This window comes from Calidris pugnax, unplaced genomic scaffold, assembly GCF_001431845.1.
Source record: "Calidris pugnax isolate Ruff unplaced genomic scaffold, ASM143184v1 scaffold13, whole genome shotgun sequence".
Classification (NCBI taxonomy): domain Eukaryota; kingdom Metazoa; phylum Chordata; class Aves; order Charadriiformes; family Scolopacidae; genus Calidris; species Calidris pugnax.
Window position 1 is genome coordinate 13,465,460 of NW_015090810.1, and position 22,285 is coordinate 13,487,744.

Consider the following 22,285-nt stretch of genomic DNA (forward strand, 5'->3'; position numbering starts at 1 on the left):
GTGCCTGCACTGATGGAGAAATGCTAGCCAACGGTTTGTCATTTCACTCAGAGAGGTCCATGCAGCGATACAGCTGTAGGAGGTTAAATGGGTGGCTTGGAGCGAAAAGAGAAATCTGGAGAGGCACAGTCTGGGACCAAACCTCTCATTTTGAAACACCACCAGCTAAATGCTGTTTAATCCATACATAGTGAGGCGACATGAACCCGCAGTCATCTTTCTACTGAGCTGTGAGCCAGTAATAGCTCTGACTTAAAAGAGTGATAAGATTGAAATCTACCAGCAATTTGTGCTTCATATTGGACAAAGGATTATCTAGCACTAGTAACAGAAATCTACACGCTGCTTTCTGAAAGGGTCACAGAGCTCAAACAGATTCTTAATGAAATTACTTATTTTCTAATTGTAGAGTTAATGAGATTGTAAGGAGAGACCTGCTGGCACTGGAAACAGTTTTCACATTCTTCAGCTACAGCCTTATTAAAAGAGCTGTTGAACTACTTTAGGCTGGCTGGACCTCTGCTATAGCTGTCTAGTCCAAGTTTCTTTCAGTATCTGTAGAGAAAATGTGCTTAGTGCAATCAGAGAGACAATTTCAAGGAATGCTTTTATAATAAAAGTCTTTCTTAGAGGCTGGAACAGGTGCAGTGGAGGGCCATGAAGATGATCAGAGGGATGGAGCACCTCTCCTATGAAGACAGGCTGAGGGAGCTGGGATTGTTCAGCCTGGAGAAGAGAAGGCTCCGGGGAGACCTTCTAGCGGCCTTTCAGTACCTGAAGGGGGCCTGTAGAAGAGCTGGGGAGGGACTCTTTGCCAGGAGGTGTAATGATAGGACAAGGGGAAACGGTTTTAAATTGGAAGTAAAAAGATTCAGATTAGATCTCAGGAAGAAATTTTTTACTATAAGGGTGGTGAGACACTGGAACAGGTTGCCCAGGGAAGCTGTGGATGCCCCATCCCTGGAAGTGTTCAAGGCCAGGCTGGATGGGGCTTTGAGCAACCTGCTCTAGTGGGAGGTGTCCCTGCCCATGGCAGGGGGGTTGGAACTAGATGATCTTTGAGGTCCCTTCCAACCCAAACCATTCTATGATTCTATGATTCTATGATTAGTATATGTGTGCTTCCTTCAGGCAATGAAAAAAGCAATAGATAGAGACTGGGTTACTATTTCCTCTGGCCCTGACGTCAGCAATTGGAAGGTATATATGGCTAGGTGGCCCTTTTCCTATGGTCTGTATTCAATATATAGAATTTAAATCACTAAAAAAAAATATTGTAAAAAACCCTTCAAAAAGATTATTATGTTAGGAAACACAGATTTCTGTCCTGTAAACTGAAGAATAGAAACATTGTCCAACAAAACAGCCCTAGCTCTCCAAATGGTCACCATTATATTATTTATTAAAAAGCACTGTTTTTTTTTCTTCACTAAATATAGTGTTTTGAACATCTAGATACTGCCTGTAAACAGAATGTCTTTTCTATGAAAAAATTAAAATTAAAACATCTTATAATTTTATCACTGTTACATCCAAATATGCATATTTTGGATGAAATTTGCTACTACATCAAGACGAATGTGCGAACCAAGATGGTAAAGAATTCAGTATGGAATAAAAATATTTTTAGCCAAGGATGTGTCATATATCTCATATCTTTAGGATGCTATTAATAAAGTTTTCCTATATGAAACCAGAAAAAGCATTACCAGGGATTGCAAAAATATAATTTTTTGTCATTTGCACTTTGAAAACCAATTAAAACTGACTCATTTATAATAGCAGAAAGCTTTCCATATTTTTATGCTTATGAATACATCAGATTATTAGCAACCCTTAAAAGTGCCTGCATTTGAAAATAAATCCTCAGATAATGCATGCCATTGGATAATTCAGTCCTGTAGGCAGCCCTGGCAAAATAAAGGGGAAAAGGTGGTGAAAATCAGAGACAGGTGAAGAGAGACTACAGCAGAAGTGGAAATCTCCTTGTGTTACTTACACATACAAATATATAAAAAAATATATAGTATAGATAAATAGATAAATATATATAAACCTGTAGTGCTGGTGAAACATAGGTGTTGGGTTTGTTTTGCCTTTTTAAGTAGTGCTGACATCTAAGCTTCAGTGTTTTAACATATGACCTCTTCTTCACTGAGTGCGACTGAAGCTTCTGCGTTTTATATTTAGCATGTTAACCAAATGAAATTATGATAAGAAAAAATTGTAAAAATGACAAGTTGGCAGCTCTGCTGAGTGTCTCTCTGTCAATGTCTTATTTATTCTCGCAGGCTACATGTGCCAGTACATGAACAGAGTACCTGCAAATGAACCATGTCACTTTTCCTCTGCCTGTCCTTCATTGCCTACCGTCACTGAAGACTGGAGAGACTCAATCTTGCTAATAATCAGCCCTGTAATTAATTCTGGAGGCTGAATATGGTCCATCCAGCTCACTGCTTGGCAGCTACTCTGACTTAGCAGGGTGACATTAGTGAAAACTTATTTTTGTCAGTTCACTAAGAAAATATGACTAGGTGAAGGCATGCATATGGTTACATTTTGAAACTGACTTCTGAAAAATGTTCTCAGGGTATTTGGAAAAATGCCTGTTTCTAAAGACAGAACTGAAATTTTGTACAGAAAACAGGTTTTCCTATTACTTACAAGTGTTACAGGTGAATTTGAGGATGATGTTTATAAAAAAAGCGCTTATGGGATCAAAAAAAAAAAAAAGGTAAGAGTTGCCATTCAAAACATGCCAGCTGATAGTCTTCCATTTTTAGCAATTCAGAGGGAGACATGAAGCTGAGTAGGAAAACACAGTAAAGAATGCAACAGAATGACAATTATATAAAATAGTTTAGAAACACATGCCTTATCTTTAGGATCTGTAGTCATTACATATTACTCTAAGACTGTTTAATAGTCTTAACAAGCTCTGAAAGCTTGCCAAAAATTAAGAGTCTCACATTGTTCACGCTACTGTCCAAGAACATTCAGGCAACTACAGCTCTTGCAGATGTCATGATGTCAGATTTGTGGGAAATGACAAGCCACGTGACTTTCTGCTGCCTTCACAAACAGCATCTGAGAAATATGCAGTATTAGGGCCTCTATGAGTTACTGCACTTACAAAAGCATGCAGTACCAAACGCAACAGTAATATTTAGAGAACAAGGAATGGTATCATAAGATACCTGGAGTCTAGGATTCAGTTTCAAAGTCTAGGAAGTCATGTGAGAAACCAAGAAATCAGATCTGTGTTAGGGACAATCTATCTGAAAAATTGAGTCTAATTCTGGAATTTGGGCATATACCACTTTGAAATTGTGTTCAAGATAGAAATATAAATATTTTTATAATTTTGAGGATTTTGACAACAGAAAATTTACCCACTGTATTTCTTCCACTTGAACATGAGATAGAGCATCTAACTCCATTGTCAAATATTTCAGCATATGACTATTGTACTTTCAACATTTCTCCAACAGCTAGAAAAGTTGAGAATCATAAAATATACAATGCCAATTGAAGCACAAGTCAAATCACTGCTGTATGAGTATCTCTTCTCTTTCTTTTCAGAAATTGTGCCCTACTCAAGTCAGGATGCAATACTTGCCTTAGTAATTTTCTCCCTCTTCTCCTTTCTGCCGATGTGAATCTACAATGTTTGGAGGATGCAAGCCCTGAGTATGAACAGTAGGCAACCTCTTGTTTGTGTGATGAGAACCATAATTTTGAGGAACTTGGTAGGTTCTTGAAAAGAACAGAATGGAAACAGAATCTCATTTCCTCTTTCTTTGGCATCCATTTTTGGTTACTTATTAATTCTAAGGGAAGAGTAACACTGGAGAAAAGCATTCAACACTCAACACTGGCTTTTCTTCTGTAACTCTGAAGTAAGCGCAATGGTTAATTAATGGCCAGATCTGTGAATGTGACTATACGACTGACATGCGTAGGAGTAATGACATGAGTTTGGAAAACTACTTTCAGAGACAAATAAAGAGTATTACATACATTGCAAATACTATTGCTATTAATTAACAGTAATAATATTCAAAGTTATATTGAGTTCGATTAATGTCTTATGAAGTTTTTACAAGTCCAATTAATATGATACAAAATGATGACTCTATCAGTATTTTAAGAAGAATTATTTCCTGTTTTGACCCAGACTTGGAAATTTAATTACAGTTACATCAGAAAAAAAACCCCAAAATGTCATAATGTTGGCTAAAATGGCAATATATTCCAAGTCCAAGAACTGATTACTTAAATGTTTTTATCCTTTGCAATGTTGTACAGCATTAGTACTAGAAGAAAAGAGTAACTTTCTGTTGTGGTTTAGGCTGAGTTGGCCAATTACAGGTGACAGAAGCTCTTCCCCGACCTCTCACTCCAAGGAGAGGCGGAGGGGAGATAAAGAGACTTATGAGTTTAGAAGGAACTAAATTACTTTAATGAAATATTAATAATAAAATAAAAAAGGAAATAAACAACAGAAGCTCGCTTTAGAATAAACTGTCTTTATGAAGTTAGCGCACTAAACCATGTGCTAAATTAATCTAAAAGCAGTGAAGTGCCTTGATACAAGAAAAAATGCTAGATGTTCTAATAACACCACATCATTAATAATTGTTTATGAATTTTAAATAATATAACTAGAATTTGTTTGAAAAACAGAATATGTACATGGTAATTATGCATCCTGAGCCAGAAGTCCCGTGTAATGCTCTGTACACCCAAATAAAGCAAACTAGTTACACACATTGTTACACACAGGCATTGCCCTGCCAGCTCTTTCTGTGAAGTGGATGCAGGTGCAATTCATGGCAGTTTAGTCCAGCCTTTTCATTTGGGAAAAAAAAAAAAACAAACCACAAATCAACCTATGCCAGTGTTCAGTTTAATTTGGATTTATATTTCTGAGGGAAGAAGATGCCTACTACCTGTGAAAAGGTCATTAAAAATCTGTGGGCTATATCTCTCTTTTGAAGGGTTTGGACTGTGACAAATGCTAAAAGCCGGAGCTCTTTTCAGAGCTGTAAAGGTTAATCATCTTATTTGTCTGCATCCCTGAAGTTGTGTTCCCTTTCTGTTCCTGGTAGGTTTCCTTTGATGGGATCTAAATTCATTCATCAGATGAGAATAAGAGTAAGAAGAGAGGTAAAGAAACGTCTTACTGGGGGAGATGAATCTAGCTGTCCCCAAGTGAGGACCCAAGACACTACTTGGGAGAACTGCTTTACCAGCTCCATCTGCCCTCTCCTGTCCAGAGACCACAACCGCTGCTTTGGAAGGTCAGTGGGCACATCCATCCCTGCCTGTGCCTCCAGTGTTTTTCTGTGGGCCCATTCTCCCTTTTTGCCTAATCTTTTCTGGGCTTTACTGGTACTACCTGCATCGGCAGCCTCCTGTGCCAAGAAATTCCACAAGTTTATTACCCGTGGTGTAAAAATGTGCTTTTATATGTTTTAAACAAACATCACAGAAGAAAGATTTTCTCACTTAGTTTTTTTAAAGTCTTTTTGTTTTGCAGTTTCATGGTAGGCATTTATATTGATATTGACTGACTCACCAAATACAATAATGTGTATGAAATTAAATTGTCTAGCAATTATTTAGATGCAAGTGTTTTTTCTGCACCACTCTATAAGTCAATTGCGTATCTGCATATGCAATTTAGCACAGAAGATAGATCCAGCTAAATGGAAAATAAAAAAGGCAGAGAAATTAGAAAGTCTCACTGGGGAAGAAAATATAAACAATAAATTAATAATACCATTAATGAACTTCCAAATTTACATCTGCAGTGCTGCAAACACAAATATTTGTAACATGTACTTAGGTTGGGTATTATGTACCTCATTTGGAAGCAGTAAAATTCAGGAATTTACAAAGTACCTGTTAGAGATCTTGTCACAAGCTTTAAGATAATGCAAGAATAAAATGCTGTTCCTGGCTGCACAAAGGAAACGGGTTTTACACATGCAGCTCCACTGATGTTTACAGAAAACCTTTACAAGCCTGCTATCATCCTACTGATTTTGAATACTAATTTCAGGAATCTGGTAGTCAGTTAAAGCAATAAACACAGAGCTACTGCATATGCCCAGGTTGTCTTTACTGTGCGTGTGTGGTAGGTCCAGTATGGACTCTCTCTATAGGTAACCAACAGGTTCTTTTATTTAATTTTAGATACCAGTCTACATTTTATCAATAGCAGCTAATGAACAGAGAAAGATGAGAAAGCTGGGGATAACAGCAAGCAAGAAAGGCCTTCAGGGCAGGAAAGGATACTTTTAAGTGGACTCTGAAATGAATTGAGAGGCAAATTGAGAAGATGGTTTAATAGAGAGAGAATTTTCTCAGCTAGGGAATTCCTCATCTGAACTCTCTTGCCCGTTTCTGCCTCCTTCCATTCCCAATGTTCTCATTCTCTTCGCTTTCTCTCCATCCTATTTACAATCTTCTTTCAGCTGACAGGGCGTAAAGTTCATTTTAACTGTAGCAGCCAGTGAGGTTTGGGCATCACAGTCCCTATTGGGCATTCCCTTCATAGAGGGACCTGGCATTCATACTTTTTGCATGTGACATGCCTGATGTTTCTTCATAAGGTTGCTGCTTTTTGATCTATGTGAAGAGCCATACAGCAGGAAATTCACGGAGAATTAGAAGTTGCAACAGTTAAGCTCAGAATTACAGTAAGGAGATTATCAAAAATGGAATCAAGATCCTGTCAGGCAGAGTCTTTGATACGGTGAACTTCAGAGAACTTTAGGAACATTAGAGGACAGAACTCAAAAGCAGTAAGGAAAGGAAAATAAAATGTTGTGAATAGACAGCTTTGAAAAAAGAATGCAGAGATAATAAGGCTTCATCTTGTAATGAATGAGCTCATGTCTCTCTATGACATTTAACTGAAGGAAATTTTCAAAGTCACAAAGCATCCTGTATTAAAAGTGCTAAAAGATGGCTTTTATCAAAAAATCTTCATAAAACTGTGAAGATCACAAGGCCATCTTCTTCTGTGCACCTGCAGTACATGCAAAAACTTCATGAGCACAGACACACGATGTCCACTGCTTGTCCACCTATCATCAATTTGTTGGGATAGAACTCAAATGATAAAGAAGAGATTTTAAAAAGTTATTGAAATTAGAGAAACCACGCTTGTGAGGAGACAGGAGTAGGCAGCACTTTAAAGTTCATCTTATGTGGAGTGCAGTAAGGAAGCAACAAGGGACAATGTAAATGAGATTCAGTGACTAATTTCCCCAGTGGTGGAACTCCTACACACTTCGACTGCAGATCAGTAAGAATATACATGGTAGAAGAGACATCCATGTTAAATAATGCCAATGGGGAGGAAAAAGTCAAACTGGTTTCAGAAACAGGTATGGGAATTTGCAGGCTACCGGCAACAAGCAGGCAGGAGGGAAAGAGGAGGCACTCGTGGGAGTCCAAAACAGGAGACACGGAGGGAATCAGCACTCCCAGTAAGGAGAGACTAGTCTTCTCCTACTGAGATTGTTTCACAATGCCAGCAGTGATTATTGAGCCCATCCACCACTTTTTTTTTTTTCATTTTTAATACCCAATAAAAAGGTTTGAGCTTTTTGTTTTGTTTTGTTTTTCTTCCATTTTGCCTGAGATACGCACTTTACCCCTAACATATCACTCCTCTACTTGTAACAATGATTTGATTTACTGGTGATGACCTTGAATACCAGTCTTGTGCCATGATAGCATAAAATATATTGCACCAGCTGATGTAGTGTGCTCCTGGATCACTGTTCTGGGTACACACAACCCCTTATCTGGTCTAAAACAAGAGCAGCAAAACTGAAGCTGCTCTTCAAGGTTGGAAATATTTTTTAAAGTTAATTAGGCCTTCAGTTAAGAAAATCTGAATGAAATGTCCATGGTTACAGCGCAGAGGAGCATATTAGCAATGGGCAGTGCACTTGTCAACTCTATGAACTGTTTGTGTAGCCACTAATTCAGACACTGAAGACAGTGCAAGAAAACATTTGTTTTTCTGATGCAATATGTATTGACCGTATTAAAAAAGGTAAGAAGGACCTGGATCGACCACTCCTATAGATCTGAATGATGCATCTCTTCCTCCTGAAGAACTGTTTTCATTTAGTCTATTCTGGGCAATAACTACTTCAGCAATCCCTTCTCCTTGCTGGACAAATGAGATACAAATCCATTCCACTGTTATCATTGAGTCTCATCCTGGGTCTCATAAAATTCCCACCAATCCTATTTGGGGAAATGTGAGCAGCCCCATGCGCATCTGATTAACGCTCGCCATATTTTATTACATGAGCATAACGTGCACTGCCAAAAGGAATTTTTACTCAGTGATGCTTCTTTTGTAATTGCTCTTGAAAAGCACTGATCCAGGTGAGTTCAATCTCCTGTGGAAAAAAACCTCACTGCAGGAATCATAGTACATTCATAATTAGTTTAATAAAGCCTCTTTGTTTTATTGCTCCGCAGATAGAAATATTGTCTTACAAAATGATAGACAGTTCTGAGTTGTGATTAAGAATTTAGTACAGCCTTGATACAGCAGATGGAGGGCATTAATGTGAATTTACTGTGAAAGAAAAGCACAGTGATGGAGACCAGGATGGAAAAACAATTGGATATATATTGAGAGGGCAGTGACACGCATCCCTTTGGAGTTCATTTGCATACATTGTACTGCACTTTTCACATTTTTATTGATGCTGATAAAAGGTACTTTCATATGCAATGCATGACATAAAAAAGAAATTGTGACCATTACAAGGCCATCTTCCTTTGTGCACCTGTAGTTACATGCAAAACACTTCATGAGCATAGACACATAACAACGTCCAGCACTTGTCCACCAAACATCAATTTATTATTTCTGATTATGATGGTAAGCACAACCATTCAAAAAAAAATAATAAATCAGTCCTCTGATCAGACAACCTATGATGTGTCTTTACTACACTTTTAAGAAATTCTGCTTTGTGAAACTGCCTTGCATTATAAACAAAGCAATGTAATTCTGGAGTCTAGGTTAAATTAAAAAAAAAAAGCCCTAAACCCCTCATGAGTCACCTCCTACTTCACCCCCTCATCCATTTGCTTTACACAAGTCAGCAAGAGCTATTTCCAGAGTGCTATCAGACACCTCAAAGAAACATTAGCAAATACTGTTATTACTACAAACATAAATAATTCTCTGCCTTCCAAATCGGGGCCACATAGGTACCAAAGGATGAAGAAACACACCCTTTCCTTTTCAATTTCATGTCTGGATTCAGACAACAACAAAACTATGATCTTTGCAGAAGTTTATGTTGCAAATATGCATTAAATAATGATAGGGGAACTTGGAGATACGAAAAGTTATCATCCGACAGGTACGTGCAAAGCCCGTATTCGAGCTACAAACAGAACAAGGTGACAGCTCCTGTCTGGGCTGGAAGCAGCAGTGGCTATTGACATGATGACTATTCCGGATGCTGCTAGACAGGCAGCCTGCTTGGTTTCAGTAGACTAATCCTCAGGACCACCATTGCATCACCCGGGTATGGCATCCTGAGCCCCAAGGCTGGAAATACGCAGCCTGTCACACTGCATGGCTGGGTTTCTGCATGGCACATAATACCAACAGGAAGGGTTTGTGCTTCTAGGGCATGGGTAATTAACGTCCAGCTGTTAGAATTGCATGCATACATCTAAACCTTCTTCGATTACTTTGAAGGATGAAACCACGTGTCTGTTTCCACTGATTTTTTTTATTTTTTTAATTCTCTCAGGCGTGGTTACTGAAAGACAAAGCAATGCATAACCGCTCCTTTTCTATCTCAGAAGCGTTGCTCTAAACTTTTGAAATTTTACAACGACTTCTCAGTTACTCATTCGGTTCATTGAGCCCTCCCCAACCCTCAGCCCCGGAGTCGTTCGGAGAAGCCTGAGGACAAAAACAAAAAGAGGAAAAAAAAAGAGGAAAAAAAAAAAAAAGAGATACCGAAGATATGTGTGTCTGCCAGCAAAACCCGGCTGGTTCAGCCGGCGCTCCTTCGCCCAGGATCCCCCAGGATCCGTCCCGGCCGCGCCTCGTCCCGGGGGGTGCCCCCTCCCTCGGCCCTTCGCGCCATATGTGTGTCTGCCAGCAAAACCCGGCTGGTTCAGCCGGCGCTCCTTCGCCCAGGATCCCCCAGGATCCGTCCCGGCCGCGCCTCGTCCCGGGGGGTGCCCCCTCCCTCGGCCCTTCGCGCCGCTGAGGTGACGGCCCCCGGGAGGCGAAGGCCCCGGGCCTCCCCCTCTGCCCGCGGTCGGGGACACCGCTTCGGGCCACAGTGCTGGAAGAGGAAGGCAACGGCCCAAGACGGGACCACCGGGCGCCTTATCGCCTAACCCCGCTCCGGGGGTCGCGGCCGGGTAAATCCGGTCCCCCCACAGCCGCCCAGCCCCGCCGGGGACCGCGCACCGCTAAGCACACCCGCCGGCTCCCGTAGCGGGGCGAGGGCTCTGCGCAGGGGTGCACGGGAGTTGTAGTCGCTTCTGCTCCCGCCGGCGTTCGGCGGGACTGAGGGCAACTCCCAGCCTGCTCCGCGCGGAGCTAAGGACGGTCGGGGACACGGAGGCCAACGGAGGAAGTGCGACGGACTACGTTTCCCGAGGTGCCCCGCGGCCGCCATTGGCCAGGCGGGGCGGGCTGGCGGCGGAACCGGCGGGGCGGTTGAATGCTGGCGGGGCGAGGGGCGCGATGGAGTTGTCATCGCTCGTCAGGAAGCTGGGTAATGGCTGCCTCCTCCCTCCCCGGGGCGCAGGTCTCGGCTGCCCAGGGGTGTCATGATCCCTGATCGGCCGCGTGACGGGGGGCGGTGAGGGGCCTGCTCCCCCCCTCACCCGCCCGCCGCGGCGCTGGGGGGTTTCTGCCCGTCGGTTGGGTGCGGGCGCCCGGCTGCTGCCGGGGGGGTGGGAGGGAAGGAGGAGAGAGGGGGGCTCCTTTCTCCTTGGGCACTGGGGAGCGCGGCTGCCCCTGCCCGGCCTCCGCTTCCACACGGCCGCCCCCCTCGCCCCCCCCCGGGAGGTTTCTGCCCTCTGCTGCCCCACTCCCCCCAGCCCTGCTGCAGGCGTGGAGGGGACAGGGCACGGGGTGGTCCTTCCCTAGGAGCTGCCGGCGGCTTTCCCCCAGGAACGGTGCCTTCCGAGCCCATCAACTGGGGTGGTTTCTTGTCCGGCTTGTGAGTCCCAGGCAGCTTTCTGTATCCACAGTGTTTTCAGAGTTTGGTTGTACACCTCAAAAAAAAGGCCATCTCCATGTCTGACATCTGGCGCCAGGTTATAACAGTGTATTTTGTAACGTTTCACACTTTTAGACTATACGGTCGTACTTGATTGGCTCACTGCTGGTGAGTGCACTCATATCTGTCGTCCTGCTAAGCATAATACTGACAGCATAAAAGCCAGCTTTTTTCACAGGTCTTTGACAGCATTATGGTCATCCAAATAGGAATTGCGTTATGTCATTGACTTTATGGGGTTTTTAATTCCTTTTTTTTTGGGCAGGTCATGAACTGGCAGAGATAAGAGAACGATCTCTGAAGACTATTCTGTTTAAATTAGATCATAACTTGATTTCATATGCTGATCTGGTCCATGAAAAAGTGCTTTTCCTTAACCTTTTGGAGTGGTTCAATTTTCCAGTTGTACCAATGAAAGAGGAAGTACTGAATTTTGTGAACAATTTGATTAAGGTATGACATACTGATGTTTATTTATATATGACCTATATGTCTTTAGAATGCTAAAGCTAATTAAAATTGGATGTTATTTGTTTTTGTAGCTCCATGTAACGAGATTTTAGAGTACTTTACAAAGATGTGAATAATAAAGCCACTGTATGTAGAGAGAAATGAAAACGATTTGAGTGGCTTGCAGTTGGTCATAGGGATAGCAGAAAAAATTAATTCTTTTCTGGATTTCTATTTTAGATCTGTTGCTTCTTCAGTTTCTCATTTAGTGTTTAATTTCTTCTTTGGGACGTGATTTGCAGCTAAGCGCTGGCACTGTTCCTGAAAAGTGAAGATTTGAACAATAGTGCAACTTATTTTAAAAAAGTTGAGAAAACGCCACAGAAATTTCAAAAAATCTCATAATACTTTCTTATATTTTGACAACAAAACAGCAGTTTCGCAGAGGAAAATAAAATCCTGAGGCATGGTCCAAAAAAAGGCAAAATCTAACTAAAGTTTTGATTATGTTTCTTTCCTCCCCATCCTTCAAGGTTAAGAGACCTATAGACTCCTCAGACTAACTTTGTCAGTTATTTGTCTTAACGTAGCATCCACCTGCTGCCCAGAAACTGATTGGCATCGGTGCAGTGGAATTCTTCTCTCAACTTCGTCCCAATGTGAATCCAAACTTGCAAGCTACAATTGATGGGATTGTGGATGGGCTGTTCTTCCTTCCTTCTGGACTTCCTTCTAGTTCTTTATCGGTACATTATCAGGCTCAGGCTCAGCCTTCAGTAGATCAGCCAGGTAAAGTATATATTTTGAAGTATGAGTTATTTAAAATGAAAATAAAGTAAATGACAAGCTTCTAGAATAGTTGAGGTTTTCAGGTGTAGTAGGCAAATGATTCCTGGGAGATCAGTGAAGTGTATGGCTAGCAAATTCTGGCAGAGGAAGCGTGATCTTAGCTAAATCAGATAGTAATCCCTGTAATGGCATTCTTAGCATGAGAACAATCCTCTTGTTTGTAACCAGACCTTCTCTGTCTATTTCTTCAGTATGTAACACCTCTTTGCTATAATGTAAAAAGGGCATAAGGGCATGACACAGGACATGAATTTCCAGTCTGCTTTATGGTAGCAAGTGTAGCAACTTTGAGCAAATCTGTAATGGAGACAGTATGCTTTGCTACTTTTCTTTGCATGGTAAACTTTAACTTTGAGACCTATTAAAATCTAAAAAAAAAAGAAGGGAAAACAAAAAGGCAGTAAGTGAACATAGTAGAATGATTTTTAAAACTACGTTAGTGTTCTATGCACTATCTGCTTAGTTTTGGATAAGTATTTGTCATAGAAAAATATGTAAACGTTGTTTAAAATTTCATATTATGTGTGAAGTGTTTCACCAAGCTGTTACTTTGCTCTGCTATCTAGCTTATTATATACCTGTTACATTGTTTTACAGTGCCTCTTAGATGCAGTAAAAAAGTAAACCCATGTGGTTCTCCTATTGTGCCTTCAAAATTTTAGCACAAAGTACAGAGGAGAAAATTACATACCGCGGAGGTTCTTACTTCATCCTCCTGGTGATTGTGAGAAAGACACCGCTGATGTAGTAATGGCCACACCTCTCTCACCCATACTGTGCAGTCTCAGAGATAAAAGTAATTTTCCTGTGGTTTCTGCAGCCTGTCTAAGGTGTGGTTTTAGTTTGCTAGAACTATGTGGTGGTTGTTGATTCTATTTATATTTATATTTATATTTATATTTATATTTATATTTATATTTTTGCCTCCCTGTGTCCATGAAAGGAGTTAGCTAGTTTTTTACCTAAGATTGCTACTGTATGGGGAATAATTTATTATTTTAAATATGCATTCTTAAACTACATATTTTTGAAAGTACCCAGTTGAAGCATCGTACATAATTCCTGCTTATGCGGTAAATTGTACCATGTGTGGATTAAATAATCTTAATGCTTAGTAACAGGAGTGTTGTATTTTTCTTTCTATTTCAACTATGGTTACTGGGAAAAATTGTAAACTAATAATCTGGGAATTATCTAGGTTGATCCTTTGAACCAATTATTATGTTCTGGAGAGGTTGCTTTTAATGTTGCTTTTTAATGGTATATATTTTGTTATACAGTTTGTGTATTAATTACATGTATTTAATAATATACATATTATATACAGGGGGGGCAACTTTTCAGCTGACCTGAAAAGACAGCAGTTTTGGTAGAAAAAGATTTTAAATAATTAATATAAAAGGTTAATTTTATTACTACATAGGTAGATTAGGGGAAAACACTTTTTGACCAACAGTTCTCCATCAGGCAATACATTCTGTGGAATTTGTTTTGCTGTTGCTTGTATGGTATGTGAGGTAGTGTAAGAAAATGGAAAAAAAACTTTACAGTTGCAGAATGTGATTGTAAAAAATAAACATCAACACTCTTTACTGCACTTTACTGATTCCTTAATAGGTTAAAAACCAAGGGCAAAAGGGAGGCAGTTCAGGAAAGGCATGAAGATAAATTGAATTTACTTTTGTTTGTTTTGGTTTGTTTGTTTGTTTGTTTTTTAGAGTACATTGTTTTAACTTACCTTTATTTGTTTTAGTTCCACCTCAAGAGGAATTGTTCACTGGATATTTTTGTCAAGGTAGAAGTCACCTGCCACAGTTAGAAATGCCTCCCAAAAGAACAGTTGGTATGTGTAATTATAAAATGAAAATAGTTAAATGCAGAAAGTGCTTAAAGTTGTAATTTAGGTTGAATTCCATTACAAATTTTCTTATTGGCTACTCTTTTTGTCTGTTGTTATTCTGTGATGTCTAGTTTCACAGACGCTACAATTATAATGCTTATAAAAATGACATAGGCATTGTAATAGATCTTTCTCTTTTTGAGTAAATAGTGTAACTCTTTGGAATGTGTGAAATGTGTTAAAACATGCTGTAATTGTAAAAAATATTTAAATTTCTAATACTTTTCATAAGATCTGTGTTCTGTAGTCACAAACGTCTAAGTACCCTTTTGATTCAACAAACTTTATTTCAACAACAAAAAAAACCATCTGAAGTGCCTTTCTAGTTTTCAGAAAACTAGTGCTTTAGAAATTCTTACCTTGTATCTAAATGACAACCAGTGTTATGCTTTTATTTTTTTCAGTAAAATGATATGAAATGTTTCACTGACAAATACAGACCAATATTGTCTTGGCAAGTCTTTGCCTGTACTTTATGTTAGTAGCGGTTCACAGGAGAGCGTCGTAGTTATCATACAATGTGGTGCTGAGAACTAGATTTTAAAATATGACTTTGGAGTTACTGTATGTAAATCACCAGATTACTTTTTTTGGCAGTATATCAGCTATCTTTAGAATTGCACAATAATTATTAAAATCTTTAAGTTAAAGATAGCTGTCCTTGTAAAGTAATTGCACAATAATTATTAAAATCTTTAAGTTAAAAATAGCTTTAAAGTTATGTTAGTTAAAAACTTAGTATGTGTCATAATTTCGTAACAAGTATAATTTCTACTGCTCTAAAGAGTAAAAGCATGAGGTAAATTTTCCATTTTCAGAGATCATCCTAGTAGGTATTCTTTAGTAGCAAAACAAAATTATAATTTGATATAAAGCATGATGTGGGGATCAAGTACTCTTCCACTAATGCTGTATTTTCTATTTGCTAACACCTTCTTTAATAAACGTGTTTAATTTGAATTTGAGATGACTTTAATACTTTTTTTGTATTGCTGAAAACGCTCTTTAGAAGCACTTGAGTTAATGAGAGTCTATATTTAGTAAAAGGGATTTCTGTTTCAGATAGTAAATAGTTCACAAGTTTTTGAATTTGCCATGGAAATATACAGTGCAATACTTTTATAAAATGTACTCCAAAATATCCACTCTCTTTTTTGCAGTGAAATGCTTGAAATTTTCCACATTTCCTTGGCTAACTCTGACCTCAACAGATAGACATGTTCTTTCATCAAATGAAAGGTATAATAAAAGAAATGTTACCATTTGCTTGTAGTTTTTTTTTTTGGGGGGGTAAGAGTGGTTCTAAATTTCTGTCCTCCTGCATCGTTCCTGTAAATAACCTAATTAGTTAATTTTTTATAATGGTCATAAAAGCTGCGCTGAAGTTGGGCAAAGCAGATAAACCATGAGTTGTGATATGACAGGTTTTCTGTTAATGTTGCTCTCCATTCTTTGTCTTTGATTCCGAGAACATTTTTTTCTTCATGAGTTGTCAGTATTCTAATTTTCTCAAGTGGATCAAAGATTTTATTCAGCCAATTTTAAAACAAGCTTGAATAAAATCCTTATTTATTTTAACCCCACAGCCACTTGGCAGAGAAATCCATACTTTCAGTAGCAGCTTATCTATGTTTAGGCCAATAAGTGTAGGTACAATGCCTTATCCAGGCATTGAGTCGTTCAGATCATCTTTCTGCAGTGACTTGTTTTGTTTTTAACTTTCATTTAGAAAAAGCAGTGTTTGAAATGGCCCAAGAAAAAGTTCTGTAGCTGGGATTCCTTATGAGTTGACACAGAGCTGTGATAGATTTCTAGCATAGCTAGCAATGCAGTATCATGGACTGGACTATTTAACAAGTCTTCTCTACCTGTAAGCTTTTTTGTAATAGATTTTTGAGTTTATTTTTCCTGCTGAAAGACCTCTGAAGCTGGAAAACCTGTTTAATATTTAATTTCCTTTATGCTGAGTCAAGAAAAGGAGCACAGATCCTTAAAACTAGACATTTTTTGAGGTTTTTTTACAGTGGTTTCAGAAACATTGATTTCAAATAAAAATAGAAAAAGTGAAGTAAAATACTAAAAAGGTTCTTATTATTTACTAATATAGATGTTAGAGGATAGCAAATAAAATTCTTCCTTTATGTAACTTCCCATATACATAATTCAAGTGCTTTTAAGTTATACATGAACCTTGGTAATGAAAAAACTTTCTCATTGGTAAGAATTAGGTTACTTGCTGTATACCACTGAGATAATCATTAGCTTCACAGGGAATTTCCACTCTTTCTTATATTGATTCCAAATTCAGAATCAATAAAGTTATTTCTCTTCTGGGAACTTAATTTTACATGGGGTTTGTTATCAGCTGGAATTGAGTTTGTTCTTCATTGTACACAGAATTAGCATAGCTAAGGAATAACTCAAGTTTAAAAATGGTATGACAGAATTACAGCATTTTTTTCCCTTTAGATTCTTCAGTGTTGTTATAATAACTTTCTTGTAAAGACTTGTTCAAGCTAGTGATTACTGGCTGGGTGATTTTTTTGTTGTAATACATGTTTAAATATGAACTGCATTTTTAGCTCTTTGAGAAGTAACAACCAAAGTTTAATTTGGAGTACGTGTGAGCTTCTACAGGATGTGATTATGCAAGATTTTCCTGCTGAGATCTTCCTTCAAAGGCCAAAGATTGTACAGGCAAGAATTCACATAAAGTTTAAGGGTTTTATTGTCCTATAGTATAAATTGTGCCAAGTAAGAACTGATGTAAATGATACAATTTGTTTCTAAACAAAATAGCTAAACAAAAGTTCCCTTATGTAAACTCTAGGTGCATAGGAAAGAGGACATTAGCTATATATTGTATTTATGAAGTTACTTGTTTGTAGCAATATATGTTGCTAATCAGTAATGAAGTGTGCGGTGAAGTAATACTTTGTTTCTTTTGGGTAAGATAAAATAGTGTCACTGTCATATGCACACCCTCTAATGGGCTCCCGTAATAAAAGTAGTGACTTTATTGGAAATATAATGTGGGACTCAGCTTTTTCCTTAGGACTGATGGTCTCGCATTCAGTAAGAAAACAGTAGTTAAGCCAATTTAATCTTTGCTGTGATTTGTAAACACTTAGAAACATTTCTGAACTATATTTAGTACAAGACTCTTGCTGGCATGGTTGTTCATTAGGGTGCATTAATGCTCATCTTGTGGTGTTGATGGTTATATATTTGCAGAGCCTTTTGTCTCTGCTGAACCTGGCTTTTGGAGGAGATGGAAGACATCGGTTAGCTTTGCAGGCTGTGTCATGCCTGCAACAGTTGTGCATCTTTTTGAGAATCAGACTTAACTTTCACAGAGATCCAAGTTTTTCTTCCACAGAGCAAGGTAAGTATGTTTAAATATTTCAAATACTGTTGTGTTTCTACTACAGGTAAAGTTTTCTAAAATTATAAAAAAAAAAAAAAAGCCAACCCACAGTTTTATAGCAAATGTAACCTTGTGAAACTGTTTTGCTAAATAATGGTGTTTATTACTATTCATGTTAGAAAATACTTTTTTCAGTACTTGCATTATTTTAAAATACTTACTCATTTTCACAATTTGCTGTGAAATTCACTCATCAACTTTTCCCAGTATCCAACTGTCAGCAGGAGGGGGATTTTTAACTAAAACTAAATGAACACTGTAAAATAAAAGTGGGCACAGTTTCAGAAAAGTTTTCAAGCTACTAGTGCATAACAATTCAGTTATAAATTTCATGAGTTGTGTTAATTTTCTTTTTTTATTCTGTTGGCTGATAATAGTTTAATCATTGTTTGGGATTTTACAGTTACTTGGGCTATTTCACAGTGTTCTCAATGCTTAAATTTTGTAGATAAGTTATCTTCCTGATTCCATTTTGTCAGCTGAATTTAATCAACATTGTTTCTGTAAATTGGTAGTCTGTTTCTCTTCATAAGATTGCCACTGTACTTGGTGTCTGAATAAATTATACTGGCTGTTTGTTTGCTAAATCAGTTATAATATCAACATATAGCCTTAGTCAGACACTATGTTTGTATTTTAGAACTCAATATTTACGATTCAGCTGTAATTTTCAGTGGTTTTGCCTTGGAATTGAGTTTCCAAACTCTGCTATTAGCCAGTGATAGGTTGTTGTAGTTCTCCAATGTTTACTTGGTGTTTTCCATATCCTACCTTAATTACTTCACTATGTAGTATATTTCAGAATAATTGATTCCACTGATGGAAAATATATGATTTGTGTTACATAAAGGCACAGCTTCCCAGAATTCATCTATATCTTACTGTCAAGAAGCAAGAGGTCCTCCTCGTTCTCAGAATCCATCACCTGGAAGTAGTAGCCCTCGGCCATCTGTGATTGGACGGACAGTTCAGCGTCCTAGAGGAGATGGTCAAGATTGGGATGCAGGATCTTCCAGGTGAACAAAATAAGAAATAACTTACACTTCAATTAGAAAACTAGTAATATAGGATTATGTCATCAGCTCCTTGTCAGTGTGTGGGATGATGTGAGAGTTTTGTTTAACTGTGAAAATTCAAACTATGTTGAAGAATTAAACAGTTAGTTCATTAAGTGGTGTTCAGAATCCCTAAGATTGGTTTTACATGCCACATTTTGTACCCAACCAATATTTTTAGTGAAGTCTTTTAGTACCAATAGTTATTGCTTGTGCATGTATTTATAAGATGCGGAAAAGCATTTATTCAGACTATTGCAGATGACCCCATAAGTTCTTTTAAGTTGAATGGCTATCCCGTAGGTTTCAGTGTACAACATTGTCAGAAATGCTATGCTGTATGAATATTTCCATTAAACTCTTTAAACTGTGCTCCTAAATCTGACAACAAATTTCAGTTGTATATCATCTTAAAATTGAACTTCAAAATGAAATTATGAATTGTCTATATACCCTCAAAATTTTGAGGTGGTTATTTGTGTGAGGTTTTTTTTACTTGTCTCGGCACAACAGACTTAAAGCTGCTATTCAAGAACCAGTGCCTTTTAGTATGTAGGAATTTTAAAGTTCTTGTGAATCATAGAATCACAGAATGATGCGGGGTTAAAAGGGACCTCTGGAGATCATCCAGTCCACCCCCTCCTGCGAAAGCAGGTCCACCTACAGTAGGTTGCACAGGTAGGTTTTGAACATCTCCAGAGACGGAGAAACTCTGTAAATCCTTACTGTGTGCTTGCTAGTAGTTCTTCTGAGTCTCTATGGTATGTTAGCTTAATGATTGAGTAACTCCTAGGTATTCAAATAGATTGTGATATTACAGATGAGAATAGACCATGTAGTTAATTGTAAATGCATCTTAAGAGTAATTATATTAAGAGGTTATTTTTACTCATCTTAAGTCTAATATATTTATTTTTTTATTTTGCAACTGATATGGCAGTGTAAACAAACTCAGAGCTTTATGCATTCTGGGACCTGACTGTTTTCCTCAGTTGAACAGTTTACAGTTTAATAGTAGCTGGTGTCTACTGGGCAAGAGATAGGAATGGTCTGGCTATCAGTGTAGTAAGGAAATCTGTGTAAGAGTAAGCACTATTTAAGGCCATGATGAGACATCTACAAAGTAGGGAGTGGTAATTTATTAAAAATATAAGGCCATATTATGAGATATTCATGACTGTACACTTTTAACTTCTTGCATCCTGTGTGCTGCAGTAGAGCTGCTCACTGCCATGAATCCTATTTCTTACAAAGATATAATGTGGCTCAGAGACAGCATACAGAAAAACATGGTGTTGAATAGAAAATATGATAGAGGGAAATGACTAGTGTTGCTCTGACATTGCTGATTTTGATGTGGAAGAGCTGCTTTTAGTGAATCTTGTCTTTTTCAACATAATTGTAATATAAATTATTTGTTTATTGCCATTTTATATGTAACTCTTCTTTTTCCTTGTTCTTAAATCTTGAGATTCTTCAATCTATCTGTTTGTCTATTTCAAATTCTGCCTGGAAACTTAACCTTTCCTCCTCTGAATTGTTTTTATGATTGATACCTCTCCTTCCTTACTGTCTGGTAAGTGCAATCAACCACTGGTGAACTCTTCTATTTTGCTTCTAGTCTTCTATTGACCTCTTAAAGTCAGTTGGCTTTTAAATTCTTAATTACTATTCTTTAGACATCTTTTACATTTATTTTAAAAATAGAATGTAATACAATATAGTGGCAAAATTCAATTTCTGCAGCTTGTTTAATAATAAAAAAAGCAACCAAACAAAAAACAACTATAAAAGTTGTACAAGTTTTAACATTGCTAAATATTGTTTAGGATAAGAGAAAACATTAGAAAACATTCATTCTGCATTGTATTAATGCTTCCAATAGAATTAATTAAATTTGAAAGCAGCTGGAAAATAGTAAAATTATGAACTATATCTAGAGGTTATAATTTTTTTAAAAATATAAATATAATGGCTATATGTATATTTTGCAAAATATACTTGGTTGCACTTAAGGCTTTCTTGGACAAGGGGATATTTTCTATTTTACAGTGGACAAAGAAGTCTTACAGGCTTAAACATAGGGCACACTTAATTTTCCTTCCAAGGATTCTTGTGGCTAGCCAGACAGAATGGTCTTAATGTAATAGGTTGCTTCAAGCAACTGATAGACTTCGTTAATAAAAAATAACATTTCAAATCAACCGATTTTCTCTTGTAATATCATATTCATTGCATGTGTATTTCTTCCAGTACACATTTCTAAATGCATTTGAAGATGGCTACCAAAACAGTAGGCATTCACTTGTGATGCTACTGGTTCTGAAATGTGAAAAATGACCAAACAACACCCTGCCCCCACTTCTGCAACACTGGTGGATAGCAGAGAATCTTGGGATGGAAGGAAGGTTATGCATCAAGGAAGGAGGACATTAAAATACTTGATGCTATTTTTATACATATGAGTTTTCTCTTTGGAGAACTATGGTTAGTTAACTGTGTCTCCTTTTTTGTTTATTTCTTTGTTTGCTGTTTTAAGTGGAAACAGTACTCAAGCAAATGCAAACTCCAGAATCCCTCTGCATTCCCCACTTGACATAGGACATATTGACCTGCCAGATATTGAAAGTGAGGACACTTTGGAATTACAGATGAAGCAGCTTAGTCTTCCTCAGTTTTGTGTTTCCATCTTGGAAAATGCAATACCTCTTCTAAGAACAGGTGAGAAAGTTTGAATGAAGAATTTCATTAACATGTCCTTACCATCTTTAGTACAAACCTTTTAAGAATTTGGTATTATGTATAGATAATTACTCAGGTACTGTAGGTGGTTATAACAGTTCTTTTCTAAAGAGTTTGTTCAGGTCATAAAGATTGAATCTTCTGGTTGATTTCCAGAATTGCTGCAGAGATTTCAAGTGTTTTTTAGTGGTGATGGGAAGTAATGGTAGGAAAAAGTGAGTTTGTAGTGGAAAAGTGGTCTGGCTGAATAAAATGTCATTCAAGAAAATGATAAAATAACCACACTTAAACCATGTTCTGATCTCTTTGAGCATAGAGTTCTCCTCCTGTTCAAGAAATAATAAACAAAAATTTTGGAAAAAGGTTTGGTTTTATTCTTATGCATCAAGTAACAAATTATGTTTTAAGAAACAGAACTAATGATATTCTCATTTCAACGAATGATATTCTAACTTACAAAGGTTCTAAAGTACAAAGCCTTTTTGAAGGACAGTCATTTTAGTCTTTGATTGTCTAAAATAGTTTTTAGTTGTAAAACAGCGTTCTTGTAAAA

At 37.8% G+C, this 22,285-nt stretch overlaps 1 protein-coding gene and 1 long non-coding RNA gene across 3 annotated transcripts in view; both read left to right on the forward strand.

Annotated features, from left to right (window-relative positions):
* LOC106885943 overlaps positions 1 to 7,569 on the forward strand; it is a 31,022-nt gene extending 23,453 nt beyond the window's left edge. For both annotated transcript variants that reach the window (XR_001411533.1, XR_001411532.1), the window contains exons 3-4: positions 3,586 to 3,752; positions 5,115 to 7,569. This is a non-coding gene — a long non-coding RNA (uncharacterized LOC106885943). The remainder of the gene's footprint in view (positions 1 to 3,585; positions 3,753 to 5,114) is intronic.
* Positions 7,570 to 10,768: 3,199 nt separating this feature from the next.
* The window catches only part of RTTN (rotatin), an 82,398-nt gene continuing 70,881 nt past the window's right edge, over positions 10,769 to 22,285 (forward strand). Inside the window, exons 1-9 of the mRNA XM_014938445.1 lie at positions 10,769 to 10,799; positions 11,575 to 11,762; positions 12,350 to 12,548; positions 14,362 to 14,451; positions 15,669 to 15,747; positions 17,091 to 17,205; positions 17,743 to 17,893; positions 18,786 to 18,951; positions 21,530 to 21,711. Of these exons, the coding sequence (XP_014793931.1) occupies positions 10,769 to 10,799; positions 11,575 to 11,762; positions 12,350 to 12,548; positions 14,362 to 14,451; positions 15,669 to 15,747; positions 17,091 to 17,205; positions 17,743 to 17,893; positions 18,786 to 18,951; positions 21,530 to 21,711 (1,201 nt within the window). The remainder of the gene's footprint in view (positions 10,800 to 11,574; positions 11,763 to 12,349; positions 12,549 to 14,361; positions 14,452 to 15,668; positions 15,748 to 17,090; positions 17,206 to 17,742; positions 17,894 to 18,785; positions 18,952 to 21,529; positions 21,712 to 22,285) is intronic.